This window comes from Haemorhous mexicanus, chromosome Z, assembly GCF_027477595.1.
Source record: "Haemorhous mexicanus isolate bHaeMex1 chromosome Z, bHaeMex1.pri, whole genome shotgun sequence".
In the NCBI taxonomy this organism is placed as follows: Eukaryota; Metazoa; Chordata; class Aves; order Passeriformes; family Fringillidae; genus Haemorhous; species Haemorhous mexicanus.
Genome location: NC_082381.1, coordinates 37,214,736 through 37,227,617, shown reverse-complemented (window position 1 = coordinate 37,227,617; position 12,882 = coordinate 37,214,736). Strand labels below are relative to the sequence as shown.

General features: G+C 43.2%; 1 protein-coding gene across 1 annotated transcript; it reads left to right on the top strand.

The window, feature by feature from the left end:
- The first annotated feature begins 6,386 nt into the window (after window positions 1-6,386).
- On the top strand, window positions 6,387-12,597 carry GNG10 (G protein subunit gamma 10). Its single transcript, XM_059836425.1, has 3 exons — window positions 6,387-6,563; window positions 9,827-9,958; window positions 11,686-12,597. The coding sequence occupies exons 1-2, from the start codon at window positions 6,483-6,485 to the stop codon at window positions 9,950-9,952; spliced, it is 207 nt and encodes a 68-aa protein (XP_059692408.1). The 5' UTR covers window positions 6,387-6,482; the 3' UTR covers window positions 9,953-9,958; window positions 11,686-12,597.
- The last annotated feature ends 285 nt before the right edge of the window (window positions 12,598-12,882 follow it).

Below are 12,882 nucleotides of genomic sequence, written 5' to 3'. Positions count from 1 at the left end.
ATCCACACATTCCAGTAAACCCAGTCATCCCTCTCCTCCACCTGGGTAGAGGCAGGGCCCCTTTAATACTGATCTGAAGGTTCCCCACTAACATCTTGTAGAAGTGGATTAGAACATCTCTCCATAGGGTCAGTAGTATGACCAGACCTTCATTCTGCCTGGAAAACTGTCTGCTGGAGACTAGAGCAGCAAGTTCCCTAGAAAAAAATTGCACTGTGCTTGTTTTCCCCTTCAATTCCTGCACCTGTGCATCTAGGATCAAGGTGGATTGTTCATCCCACTTCCTCATATCCTCTCCATGGTCCTGCTGGTAAAACCACAGGGTACCCTGTGGTGTGTACATTTTATATCCTCTTTCTTGAGCAAGAGGACACCTGCTGTCAGTCATTGAAATAGGGGCCCCTATAGGTGAGGAGCAGGACATATTCCCTCAGAAATCCTGAGTCAGTTTATCTACCAGTTTATTTGATAGCTTTTCCACAGCTGCAGTGATGGGGGAAGGAATACTGTCTTTGTATTCCTGGATGTCGAAAATCACCCATGGTCAGTTGTACATCATCTTTCCAAACTGTTGTTGATAAGGGGTTGGCATATGCTGTTGGTGCACTCTGTAGAAGTTTCCACCATGAACTGTGGACGTAAGACATCATCTGGACCTGGGTGAGCTGCACATTGTCCGGGTCAAAATATATCACTCCTCATATGGCTAATTCCCTCAGATATTTAATACCTTTCTCTATTGCAGCCCATTTGTCTAAGTTATATGGAATATCTTCTTTATAGGGACACCTTGCCCTCACATTCGATAAGAGGCATGTCCACAGACAAAGGACTTGTGTCTTTTTTCTAACTGCTTTGTCAATGCTGGGTTTCTCAGCAAGTGGTCCCAGCTCTCTGCTTTCCTTACTCTCTTAAAGCCACACTGTTGTCTCCTTTGTCCCAGCACAAGAGCAGTCAGGTCACCTGGACAATGACTGAATATTCTCATATCTCCCACAGGTCACTCAGAGAAAGGGATCAAGTTGTGGCTGTCTCTTCTGTCTTCTCTTCCAGTTCCTGTGACGGCCTTGATGATGGCTCTGTAATTCACCCTTGTGACAGTGCTGCTTCTTTGTCCTTTTTATTCTTCCTGTCCTGTTTTTGCTAAAGCTTTTTTAAAGGCTGACTTTCCTGTACATATCTTCTGCTTCTGTACAGGGCTAACTGACATTGGCACCTGTAGATTCTGTTTCAGTGGTTTCAGTGGCAGTTCCAGTTGCTGGGGTTGGAGCGGCTGCAGTGTCTCACAGTGGCTGGACGAGCTGCATGGTCTGTTTTTGTCTCATTGTCAGATTCAGAGATCTTCTTTTCCCCCTGAGACTACTGAGCAGTGTTGACCATGGCTCAATAAGCCTGCGCCAGGCCACAGCATGTTGCAGTGATTTGGGTTCTCTCCGGGCTGCCAGGGTGACAGCACACTTTTAAAAAGTAGTTTACTAGTTTCTGGATTCTGTACTTGCTCAGAGGTAAGGTGCAAACATCTTGAAGGTGCCCACTGCCCTATGTACTTGCTCATAAAAGCCCACACATCCTGCCACTCCAAACTATTCAGCTGTTCAGGTAACAGCTAGGGCAGAGTTAATTTCTTCTCAGTAGCTGTTACACTGCTATGTTTTGGGTTGAGAATGAGAATGGTGTTGATAACACAGAAATGTTTTGCTTTTTGCTAAATTGTGCTTATCCAAAGCCAAGGATTTTTTTCTCCCTCCTCATCTCATGCTCTGCCAGAAAAAAACCAAACTGGGAGGGAGCATAGCTGGGACAAGTGACCTGAAATGCCCAAAGGGATATTCCACACCAGAGAACGTAATACCTGGTATATAAAGTGGGGAGAACTTCCTGAAATGGCAGCTGTTCTGGGCTTGGGAAGGAGGAGTTTGATATCAGTCAGCAGGTGGTGAGCAATTGCATTGTAGATCACTTGTTTGTTTTCTTCTTCTTCTTCTTTCTTCTTCTTTCTTCTTCTTCTTCTTCTATTTTACTGTATTTTCAATTATTAAACTGTTCTTATCACAACGCATGAATTTTACTCTGGTCCTTCTCCCCATTGTGCTGGATTGGAGGTGGAGAGAGCGGGTGGAGTTGAACAAGTTGCTTTGTGCCTAATTTCCATCTGGCCTTAACCACAGATCTGGTCCATGATCTTTTTGGCACCTGATTATGGACCCAAAAGGCTGATATAAGGGCAGGTCTGAAAGCGTGTTAAAAGAAAATTGTTATAAACATTCATTGTAGTAGTTTAACAGTTGCTAGCTACAATGTGGACTTATTTGCTCTCCTATTTGTGACATTTTGTATTGTACCAGAGATACTTGCAGTACTTGTTCTCTGTGGTGTATTTTGTAGGATGGGACTATGATATGATGGTGTTGCTGGCCAGGACACCAATCAGGTGTATGTATTCAGCATTGCAGGTGTCTCTGTGCTCTGGGAGTTCTTCATTGTGAGCAATTAATAATCTTTATATTTTTCTCCTCAGAGGAACAACTTATGGGGGGAGCACCTTCCTATTTTTTTCTCCCTCTCCTTTTTTTCCTTCCTTGCCCTCTAGGTTGATTACCATAGTCAAGAATTTTTAAGATTTTGAATATCCTTTGACTACCTTTGAAACCCAACTGCTCTTTTTACTGGGAGCCGCCATGTTATTGTAAATGGTTCAAGTCTTCTTTAAGGTCAGATAAATAACTAAGAACATTACCTAGAGATCTGCCCAAAAGCTGGACAGTTTGGAGAGGTGGGAAGGAGTGCTGAATTAAAATTTTTATGTTGAAATAAGAACAATTTGATAATTGAAAATAATGTAAAATAATAAAACAATTATAACAAAAAGGGAAAAAAGCAAGTGATGCACAATGCAATTGCTCACCACTTGCTGACTGATTCCAGACTCCTCTTCTCAAACCCAGATTGGTGACTCCCCCCAGTTTTGGTACTGGGCATGACATGGCGTGGAATATCCCTTTGTTCAAGGGTCACCTGTCTCTGCTACACGCCCTCCCGATTTGGGAGAGCATGAGGAAAGGAGGGAATAAAAAGTCCTTGACTTTGGATAAACAGGACTTAGCAAAAACCAAAACATCAGTATGTTATCAACACCATTCTCATCCAAAACACAGCAGTGCAACAGCTACTGAGAAGAAATTATCTCTATCCCAGCTGAAGCCAGAACAGCATGATAGAAGTATTATGCTGAATCTCTGTACACAGAAGTAAAATTGAAGAGGAACTGCTGGACTTGATCTCTGTTGAATGTAGAGTAGCAATGAACTTAATTCATTTTGCATCTAATTATCAATTAAAATCTAAAAATTGTTAAAGAAGGTATGCAGAAAAAGCTGTGCTTGCTTTTGTGAAGCAATCTTGGGGATACTGCAAAGATGTGTATGAAGTGAGAGACCACAGCTTTGGTGTACTGCTGCTTCATCCTCCAAAACACAATCAGTCTCCTGCAAGAGTGGAAGAGGGAAGAATAAGTTGCTGTGGTAGAAATAGAGAATGAAGCTAAGCACAAACACAGTGGCGCTGATTATTAGAAAAGACAGTTATATCTGGAAATGTACAAGGCAATTGTATTCAAGAGGATCTAAACCTGTGAATGCAGTTTCACAGGCTAATAGCTCCACTGCTTTTGCCCTTCTGACTCCTTTTGCTCTGTCCTTTTCCAAGCAAAATATTTGGGTTATGCAAATATGAAGCCGAAACACAGATCTGTTTTCCCTTGATGTCTACCTTCCTTGTAATCAAGATTAATTTCATGACCTGATAGTACAGTGGAAATCAGTGCAATGGAGGTACAGTCCTTGCAGAGGACAGAGCTGTATCTTGCCGTGTAACACATGGAGCTTGATATCAAGTGCCTGGAGAAGTCAGACATATCATACAACCTGCTGGAAATTAGCCATTTTACTGAGTTCATTTTGGAGTTCCCTCTTCTCTAGACATGTCACCCCTTTGAAAATAATCAGATGCAGACATAAATGCATAGAATGCAGCAAAAATTTGCTGGGCAGAGACACTGCAGTCACATTCCTGTGACAAAGGATAAAAAAAACTCAGGTGTCTTTAGAAAGCTGTCAGCACTGCAGCGACACCTCATTAGCAGAGGCTACTAGGCATTTCTAGACTATCATGGTATTCTAAATTATGTCTGTCTTCTGGGCATAAATATTCAGAGACTGCTGAGAGTTTCAATAGTAGGCCTAGCATAGCCAGTGTAGGTTGAATTGACTTGAGAGAGAAATGTCTTCATGAACAAATATTGCTGGTACTGTGTAGTTGTGAGATCATTGCGGGGAAAAGGGTTGGAAAATTTAGGATCTTGGAGAAGATTCAATGTGTCTTTTCCATGACCATGCTGAGGCTCTGACTGAGGAACAAGCATGTGCACACCTGGTTGTCCCTACAGAACTACAGAATCATTAAAGTTGGAAAATACCATTAGGTTCTGCTGGACCTGAGATGAACTTTGCTTGAAACTTCATAGAGGACATCTCCCCAAATGACCAAGAGAGACCACTAGAGACACCAGAAGAGACCCATGCAGGCCTGGTGACAAGTCATAAGGTGTGCAAACTAAATGACAATGCATGAGGTAGATGGTATCTAGGTATTGGATAGGCGGGTTTATGTAAAATTTTGTGTATGAATTCTCTTGGTTTTTACCCCTTGGTGTGCTTGATTTGTAGGAAAACTTCCATCTTGCACCCTCAGTACAATAAGCATCTCATTTCTGGACCTAAACGTTTGTCTGTGTTCCTAAAATGTCAGAGTTCCAAAAATTTGGCAATACCAGCGCCTCAATATTTTTCTTGTTGTGAGGGGCCCAGAACTGGGCACACGACATGAGGCGTGGCCTCGCCATTGCTAAGTACAGAGGGACAGTCACTGCCCTGGACCTGCTGGCCACACTGTTGCTGCTATGGACCAGGATGTCATTGTCCTTCCTGGCCACCTGGGCACATGCTGGGCCATGTTCAGCTGCTCTTGATCAGCACCCCCACATCCTTTTCTGCCAGGCAGCTTTCCAGACACTCTGTTCCAGCCTGTAGCACTGCCTGGGGTGTTGTGACCCAAAGGCATAACTCAGCACTTGGTCTTGTGGAATCTCACGCAACTGGCCTTAGTCCATCAATCCAGGCTGTCCTGATCCCTCTGAGGAGCCTTCCTGCCCTATAGGTCAACACTGCCATCCAACTTGGTGTCATCTGTGAACTTGCTGGGTGTGGACTTTATCCTCTCATCCATCCAGGTGGGTGATGAAGACATAAAACAGGGCTGACCCAACTACTGACCCCTGGAAAACACCACTAGTGACCAGCTGCCTGCTGCATTTAACTCCATTCACCACAACTTTCTGCTCCCAGCCATCCAGCCAGTCCTTACTCAGCAAAGAGTTCACTCATAAACATTATGAGCTGACAGTTTCTCCAGGAGAATGCTGTGGGAGATGGTGTCAAAGGCTTTGCTGAAGTCTAGATAGACAACATCCACAGCCTTTCCCTCATTCTCTAGTTGTGTCACCTTGCTACACAAGGACATTTGGTTGGTCAGCCAGGACCTGTCTTCCAGAAACCCATTCTGGCTGGGCCTGACCTCCTGGTTATCCTGTCTTATGTTCAGAGCAACCATTTTAGGCAATAAGCTTAATTCCAACAACTTTCAAAGAAGCCAGCAAACTAACAGCTGTCAAATCCCTGCCAAAAAGTGAGAGGACTTATTTATGTGAGAGGTCACTGCTAAAATGGTGAACAGCTCTGGGTGGGGAGATGCAGCAACACTGGCAGCAGCTGCCAGGCAGCTGGAACCTCACGGCTGCCTGTGGGCAGAAGACATGTTTAGAACTCCATCTTTGTCAGTGTTCAAGACCAAGTTTGATAGGGTTCTGAGTAACCTGATGTAGTGGATGGCATCCTTGCCCAAAATAGTGGGGTTAGAACTAGACCATATTTAAACTCCCTTGCGATCTAAATTATTCTATGACTCTGTGAATTCCCTTTCTCCTCCTCTTCTCCCTGTTTTCCCTCCATTTCTTTTCTGCCTTTCTCCTCTTTTTTCTTTTTCTTTCCTTTCCCCCGTTTTTCCTCTTTTCTTTTTTCCACTTATTCTTCCTCCCTAGTTTTCCTCCCATTTCCCCCTTTTTTTTCTTCTCCCCTCCCTCCCCACCCTTCCCACTTTATTTTTTGTTTCCTTTCCTTCCCTTTTATTTTTTTCGGCCGTGCTGTAGGTTTCCCTCCCGCAAAGCAGCTCCAGCCCGCACCGAGCGCCGCTGTAAGGCGCTGCAGGCGGCAGCGAGCAGCGGGGTCCGGCTGAGAGCCGGGGCGGTCCGCGGGGGCTGCGGGCGGAGCGGCCCCGGCCCCTCCCCGGGGCGGAGGGAGCCGAGCCGAGCCCGCCGGAATCGCGCTGCCTGCCCGCTTCATCCCCTCCGTCTTGCCCGCGGCGTCGCTATGTCGTCGGGCGGCAGCCTGAGCACCATGCAGCGGCTGGTGGAGCAGCTGAAGCTGGAGGCGGCCGTGGAGAGGATCAAGGTGAGCCGGGGTGCGGGGCACCCGGGACCGGGGTGAGGCGCGGGGTGCAGCGACCCCCGCGGCGGGGCGGGAGAGAGGAGTCGCTCCTGCCTTTCCCTTCGCACTGGTCGGCGCCGCCCGCCCTGGGAAGAAAAGGGGCGAGGGGTGCGTGAGCCCGGCGGGCTTCGAGCCCCAGCCGGACGGGAGGGATTGAGAGAGTGCCGTTCCCTGGTGGAAGGAGCCGTGATAAATAATACAGCAGCTCCTCGTTAGTTCTGCACCAGCAAACAAGATAACCGAGAGTAGTTCCTCGCAGCGGAGCCAGCCCGACTCCCCCCTGCTTCGGGGCGCTGGCAGGATCTCCGGGGGGAGGCGGTGCGGGGTGGTACCCGCTGGCACAGTTGGGGAAGGCAGGCGATTTGCTACGCATGCATGAATCTTCTCCTGCTTGCACATTTCCAGACAAAGGCAGCACGATGAGGCGATCTTGTCGTCTGCCAGGTCCTCAGGTTTGGTGACCTGACCGAGACAGCGCTTGGTTTCCAGCAGATGTGGGGGGTTCTTCACCACGCACAAAATCCAGCATAGTCTGTGAAGTGATGGAGGTCAAATTAATTTATATCTTGCACTTTTCTCCTCTCTCTGCTTGCATTCGCCATTTTTCTCTGGCCACTCACAAAAGACTAGCTTCCTCAGTCTGACGACAGTGCCAACACATTGAGCTGCAGGAACTTAGCTAATTGATTTAAAAATCATTCAAAATACTTGTTCCCACTATTCCTGACCTGGGCTGGTGAAAATTTGAAGTGCTTGTTGTGAGGTGAAACCACTCTGGCTTTTGGATATCATTCCAATCAATTTGGTTTTGTTACTACATATTAGTAACAAAACAGAATCAGCAGATGCTTGATTCACTAAAGATTACTGTGCTTATCACCACAGCAAGGTGTGGGAATATGTGAAAAATAACATGTTTCAGAGTAGAAATGTAGACTCTGTGGCAAGAGAAGTATTGCCAAACACTGAAATGGTTTCCCACCAGTTATTGTTGATGCCTGGATCTCTGTTCCTGCTCATTTTGAGTCATAAACTCAAAATACTCATATACTCCTACCCACTACTTTTTTGTGGGTGGGGAGTGGCTATAAAATATATAGTTTGTAGTTTGCAGGTGTTACTTTGTGGCAGTAACATTTTCTGGAGCTGGACTTCTCAAGGCTGCGTATTTTTTTTATGAGTTTGCTCTTGTAATCCGGGGAGGCTTGTCCTTGATGGACCTTAGACTCATATTTCTTGGAGCACTATGCACAGCAATCTCCTTGGAGGTTGCTGTTCTAGGAACCTGTTCATGGCTTTGAAATGACACATGATAAAAATGGGTCATATAAATTGTATCATCTGGGTTTCTATACATACAGTACAAAAATAATGTGAAATATATTCAGCAGATAAAAACTACTTAGTTCAGTTTTAGCAAGCACTGAAATGGGAGAAAACATTGTTTCAGCTACTTTGAATAGACAATGTGTTTCCAGTCGGAAGCTGGTTATGAAAGGATTTTTAAAAATACATTCCATACTGCCAAGTTCCAATGGTGATTTTGTTTACCCTGCTGGCTAAAAAAGCAGACAGGAACAATATTTTCAGAAAGAGGAAACTGAGTAGGAAGAAGTACCCATACACATCTTGCATGCAGAGGCTGCTGAAGGGAGCGTGTTTGTCATGTGATGAAATACTGTAGAAATTTTCTGTGTGAGCAGGAGAAAAGAAGAATGTTATGGGGCATAGGTAGGACTAAGAGTAGGTTTGTATCTTTTGAGAATATACCAGGATATACATAGGTCAGTCTGTGTTGAAGGGTTTGGCATCAAAGTGCCAGGAGATGCTGTAGGCACTGCTAACTCTCAAAGGAAAAAGCTCCACTTGGCCTTGGCCTGACCAGTGTTGGGATCTCTGCCTGATAGCCACGTGGTGCACAGTTGGGCACCACAAGGGGCAGGTGCTGTGGTTGAGGCAAGGGTGCTAATGTTGCAGGGGATCCAAAGGACTGGACAGGGCAGGACACCTCTGCAGCCTCCAGAAAGGGCTTCTCCTCAGGTAAGGAAGGAGTGACAAAGCCTGCTGACTTAGTAGGAATCCTTGCTGTAGATGCTTTTCCCTGTACTCTGCTCAAGAGAAGGAGGCTGAGGGGGAAAAAACTTCTTATAACAACTCCCTGAAGTGCCATCAGCTGCTGGCTAAATTCAGGCAGTTACTAGGATGAGCGTCCTGGAGGAGAGCCTGGAGAAGAATTGGAAGACAGTGAACAGGAGAGCAGCAAAATAGCAAACAAAAGTGTGTGCTAGGCCAGACTTCCCATGTGTTTCCAGATGCTGTTAGATAGGATGGCCAAGAACCAAAATCCCATTGGTGCTCTGGGGTGGTTCCTTCAGACAGGAGGCTGGGAAGTGTGCATGGTCCTTCTGGTTATTGTTTTGGCAACACTGCAGAGTTGTGTAGGAAGAAATGTCAGTATTTCAGGAGTCCTGTAACAAAGGCAGAGGTGAGGTCAGAGGGGAACTTACAGTTCCATCAATATATTTAGTATTTCCTTTTATAAAATATGTATCAGACAGCATAGGTTTTGATAGTGCCCTGTAGCTGTTCCTAATGTGTGTCTGGGAAACTGGAAATTCCTCTACATTTTCCTTCAAAAATGTAGGCCCATGACTGACTTGCCATCTGCAAGGAGAGCAGGGAAGTTCAGTGCTAAGGACATTTTGTCTTTGGGATCCTGGGCTTGTTCTGCAGCTCTGGACTCTCCTTGTAGGGAGCCAGAGTGTGGATGTGAATTTCTGACTTCACTGCTGGGGGAAGACGACGATTTGGACTTCAAAAGCTTTTCATTCTAATCTTTTTGCTTTCACTTCTGTGTTGTTTAGAACTTTGGAATGAAAATACTTTAAATAAATTATCAGAGGATATAAGAGTTCAAATATAAACCTCCAAACATCACAGAAGATTGTAAAATCATCATGGCTCTGAGCATTTTATTGGGAAGAAATTGCATTACATTGGCACCTCAGTCCTCTACATTCTTCTGGCTTATCACTGGTGTAATATTTCATGTGTGCTTCATGATAGCTTTATAAATTGTACTTCTGTGCTGATTTACTTGATGTTCTAGAATCTGAGAGGTGACTTGGCTGCACTCCATCTCTGTTTGACAATAGCTCTTCAAGAGGAAATGCTTAATAGATGCTTGTGAATGAATTAGTTTTCTCTCTGGTTTTTTTCCTTTTCAGGTCTCTCAGGCAGCTGCAGAACTCCAGCAGTACTGTATGCAAAATGCCTGCAAAGATGCCTTGCTTGTTGGGGTTCCTGCAGGGAGCAATCCCTTCCGTGAACCCCGATCCTGTGCTCTGCTCTGAAATCAGGTAATACAGTCACAGATGCCATGACAACCACTCTAATTTGAAACTCAAGCCCTTGGAGAGACAAAGACACGTGGTGATACTTGTTTAAGTGTTGAGTTCTTGCTTGAATGTTCATAATTTCTCTGCTGGCTCTGCAAATGATTTTCTAGGTTTTTTAGGTGGTGCAGTGGAAGCATGTCTCTTCTCTACAGCTCTTTCTAGAGGTGTTTTCTTTATGAGTTGTTTTTTTGTTGGGATAGTTGTGTTTCTGTGTTTGTGCAGCAATAAGGTCATTAGCAGCATCCAAAGTCATTAAAATAGTCTAATATACATGACTGTGTTTGACATAGCCAGACAGTAGACAGTTACATACCCAGCTTGAAGAAAGACAAAGCTGTGGCAATTTTATATGTTCTGATGACTAGCTCACAGCTTAAGCAAGAATCATGTTAAAATACATTTAGGTCTTTAATGTCATATTGCAGTTCATTTCGCTGTGTCTGTCCTTAGGCTTTTCCTGTTCTTACTGTTGGTACAGCACCAAAACCATTGGAAGTAGAGAGGAGCTAAGGCAATCTGTAGTCACGTCCTTTGTAACCTTTTTCAGCACAGATCTAAAGGATGAGCTGCTCCCTGAACTCTGCATTGCCTGTACCCCTGTAACACCTTCAGAGTAGATGGGTGGGTGGCTGTCCAATGTTTGCAAACCTTTGGGATCCAGTTTCAAGATTCCCAGTCTGGCCTCTCCCATTTGTCACAAAGGTTATCAGTGATTGCAGCAGGAGAAATTAAGACCATGCATGCTAGTGGTCTTGGGCAGAACCACACCATAGCTTGGAAAATCTACTTATTTTGCTTGACACACAAATGTGGAAGTAGGATATCCAGAAGCGGTCACTCCTCCTTAAAAGAAAAAATAAAAATAGTTCCTGCTAAAGAGCTGAAAAATCTACAGAGAGAGAGAGAGGAAGAAACACTGAAGTCTGATCTTTTGATGAGCGTGCTATTAAAGAAAAAATGGATGTTTTCTCAAAGGGCAGAATTTAAGCTAGAGCATAATGTACTCATAAAATCTTCCCCTTGCTGCTGCCGACTGTTCCTTGAGCTTTTGCCTCATCAAGAGCATGGCTTTGATTGTTGCTACATAGGTTTAACAAAACAGAATTGAACCTAAAGAAAGGAAACAACTGAACATGAGATGCTCTTCTGGAAAAATTTAGAGAGGGTGAAGCAGAAGCAGATTTTCTTAATTTGGGTGCTACCTGTAATTCTTCATGCAAATAAGATAAAATTCCTAATACCATTGCATATGTTCTTCTGTTATTTAAGCAGCCTTTCTACCTTTTGGTTTTCTGGGGGCCTGTGTGTGTGTCTACATGTTCTGAGGTGATCACATCATACAGATACATTACAAAATATTTCCTCAGAAGAACTTGATGATTAATTTATGATACTTTTAAAAATGCATAGCTCAGCCCAAGATGTCATTTGGTACTTTTTGCTGGTAGAACAAATATTTAGTTTATTATTCTAGTGTTAAGTTAGGATCATAAGAAATTCAGAGCAAAATAAAAAAGCCAGTTAAAAATTTTATGATATTGTGAGGATATCAACATTCAGCACAGGAAAGTTATTTGGTTTTTCTCAGTGCAAAGGAACTTTTATGTTGTAATTTTTAAGAGAAATTACATCTATCAGAATAAGAAAATGGCATTTAATAAGCCTTTTTTTTTTTTTTCTTCTTGTAGGCAAGGTCATTGGAGAATTGCCTTCAAGCATGACATGAATAACAACTGCCTTTCCTTCACAAGAAAAGTCTCTGTCTTTTATGTGGCTAAAACAGCATCCTAGATATCTGTTTGTGTGTTCTTGTGAATCTGTATTCCACTATATTTTAGTAATATTCTTGAAGGTTTTTAGTAATGTTCTTGAAGTTTTTTAATGTAAATGTTTTTTCATAGTCATCACCACTTTTACTACACTATGCTAACTATAAAAATATTACTTGAGAAGTTTACATTTTAGAAATGAAAAACATGTGAATTTTTAATCAAATTACTTACTCTGATCTTGATAAACCTTAACACCAGAATAATAGCAAAAACTACTCATGGGGATTTTTTTTTCCAAAATAAAACAACCTAAAAGTGAATAATTAAAGTATAAAGCTAAATGCTGTTAGAGCTGAAGTAATGTCCTCAGGGGATATTTTGCTTCCATTAGCAAGACCTGGAACCTACTTTAGTTTTTTTTTGCAGCGCATCTCAGTGCATAAATGACACATTTTAGTAACTGCTGAACACAATATGTAACAGAGGCCTGATTCCTAAAGCATGTTTCTTGCAATACTTCTTATCTGTAAGCCTTCTTCTACTTTGTATCAGTACTGCTGGGGTGGAATTTTCTTGACGTATTTAAAATGTTACCAAACAGACACTAAGAATCTGTGAACACCCAAAGATAATTGCATGCATTGTTGTCACGGTTTGCAATACACAGAATTTACTAAGATGTGCTTGGTCATTTGCCTTCACTTTTTTGATAGAGCACTTTTACAAGAACAACTTTTTAAATAGGTTTTTAATTTTGTGTACTTCCTATTGCTTGTATTAATCTTTTAGAAGTTTGGAAATAAAAATCCTATCCCTCTTGGCTTTGAACTCATTGTGTAATTGTAACAAAGAGCAGCTACTGTAAAGAGGAGGAGATGTGGATTTAGCAGTGGGAGTGAAGGCCTCAAGCTCTTTGCTCTTTTGGGAAGAGATGGTTGCTGTTGGATTTTTAGAAACTGTATCTTATTAGTAGAAAAATCCCATTCATATCTGTTGACCATGTAAATACTAACAATATTTTGAGGCTCACTTACACATTTTGAAGCTGTAAGAAAGAACTCTGCAATCTGAGTACTTAATGTTCATGAATGTTAACTGAAATGGCGCAACAGT

Coding starts and splice junctions, on each gene's coding strand:
- GNG10 (XM_059836425.1), top strand. CDS start 6,483: ATGTCGTCGGGCGGCAGCCTGAGCACCATGCAGCGGCTGGTGGAGCAG. Junction 6,564..9,826: donor CGGCCGTGGAGAGGATCAAG/GTGAGCCGGGGT, acceptor TTTCCTTTTCAG/GTCTCTCAGGCAGCTGCAGA.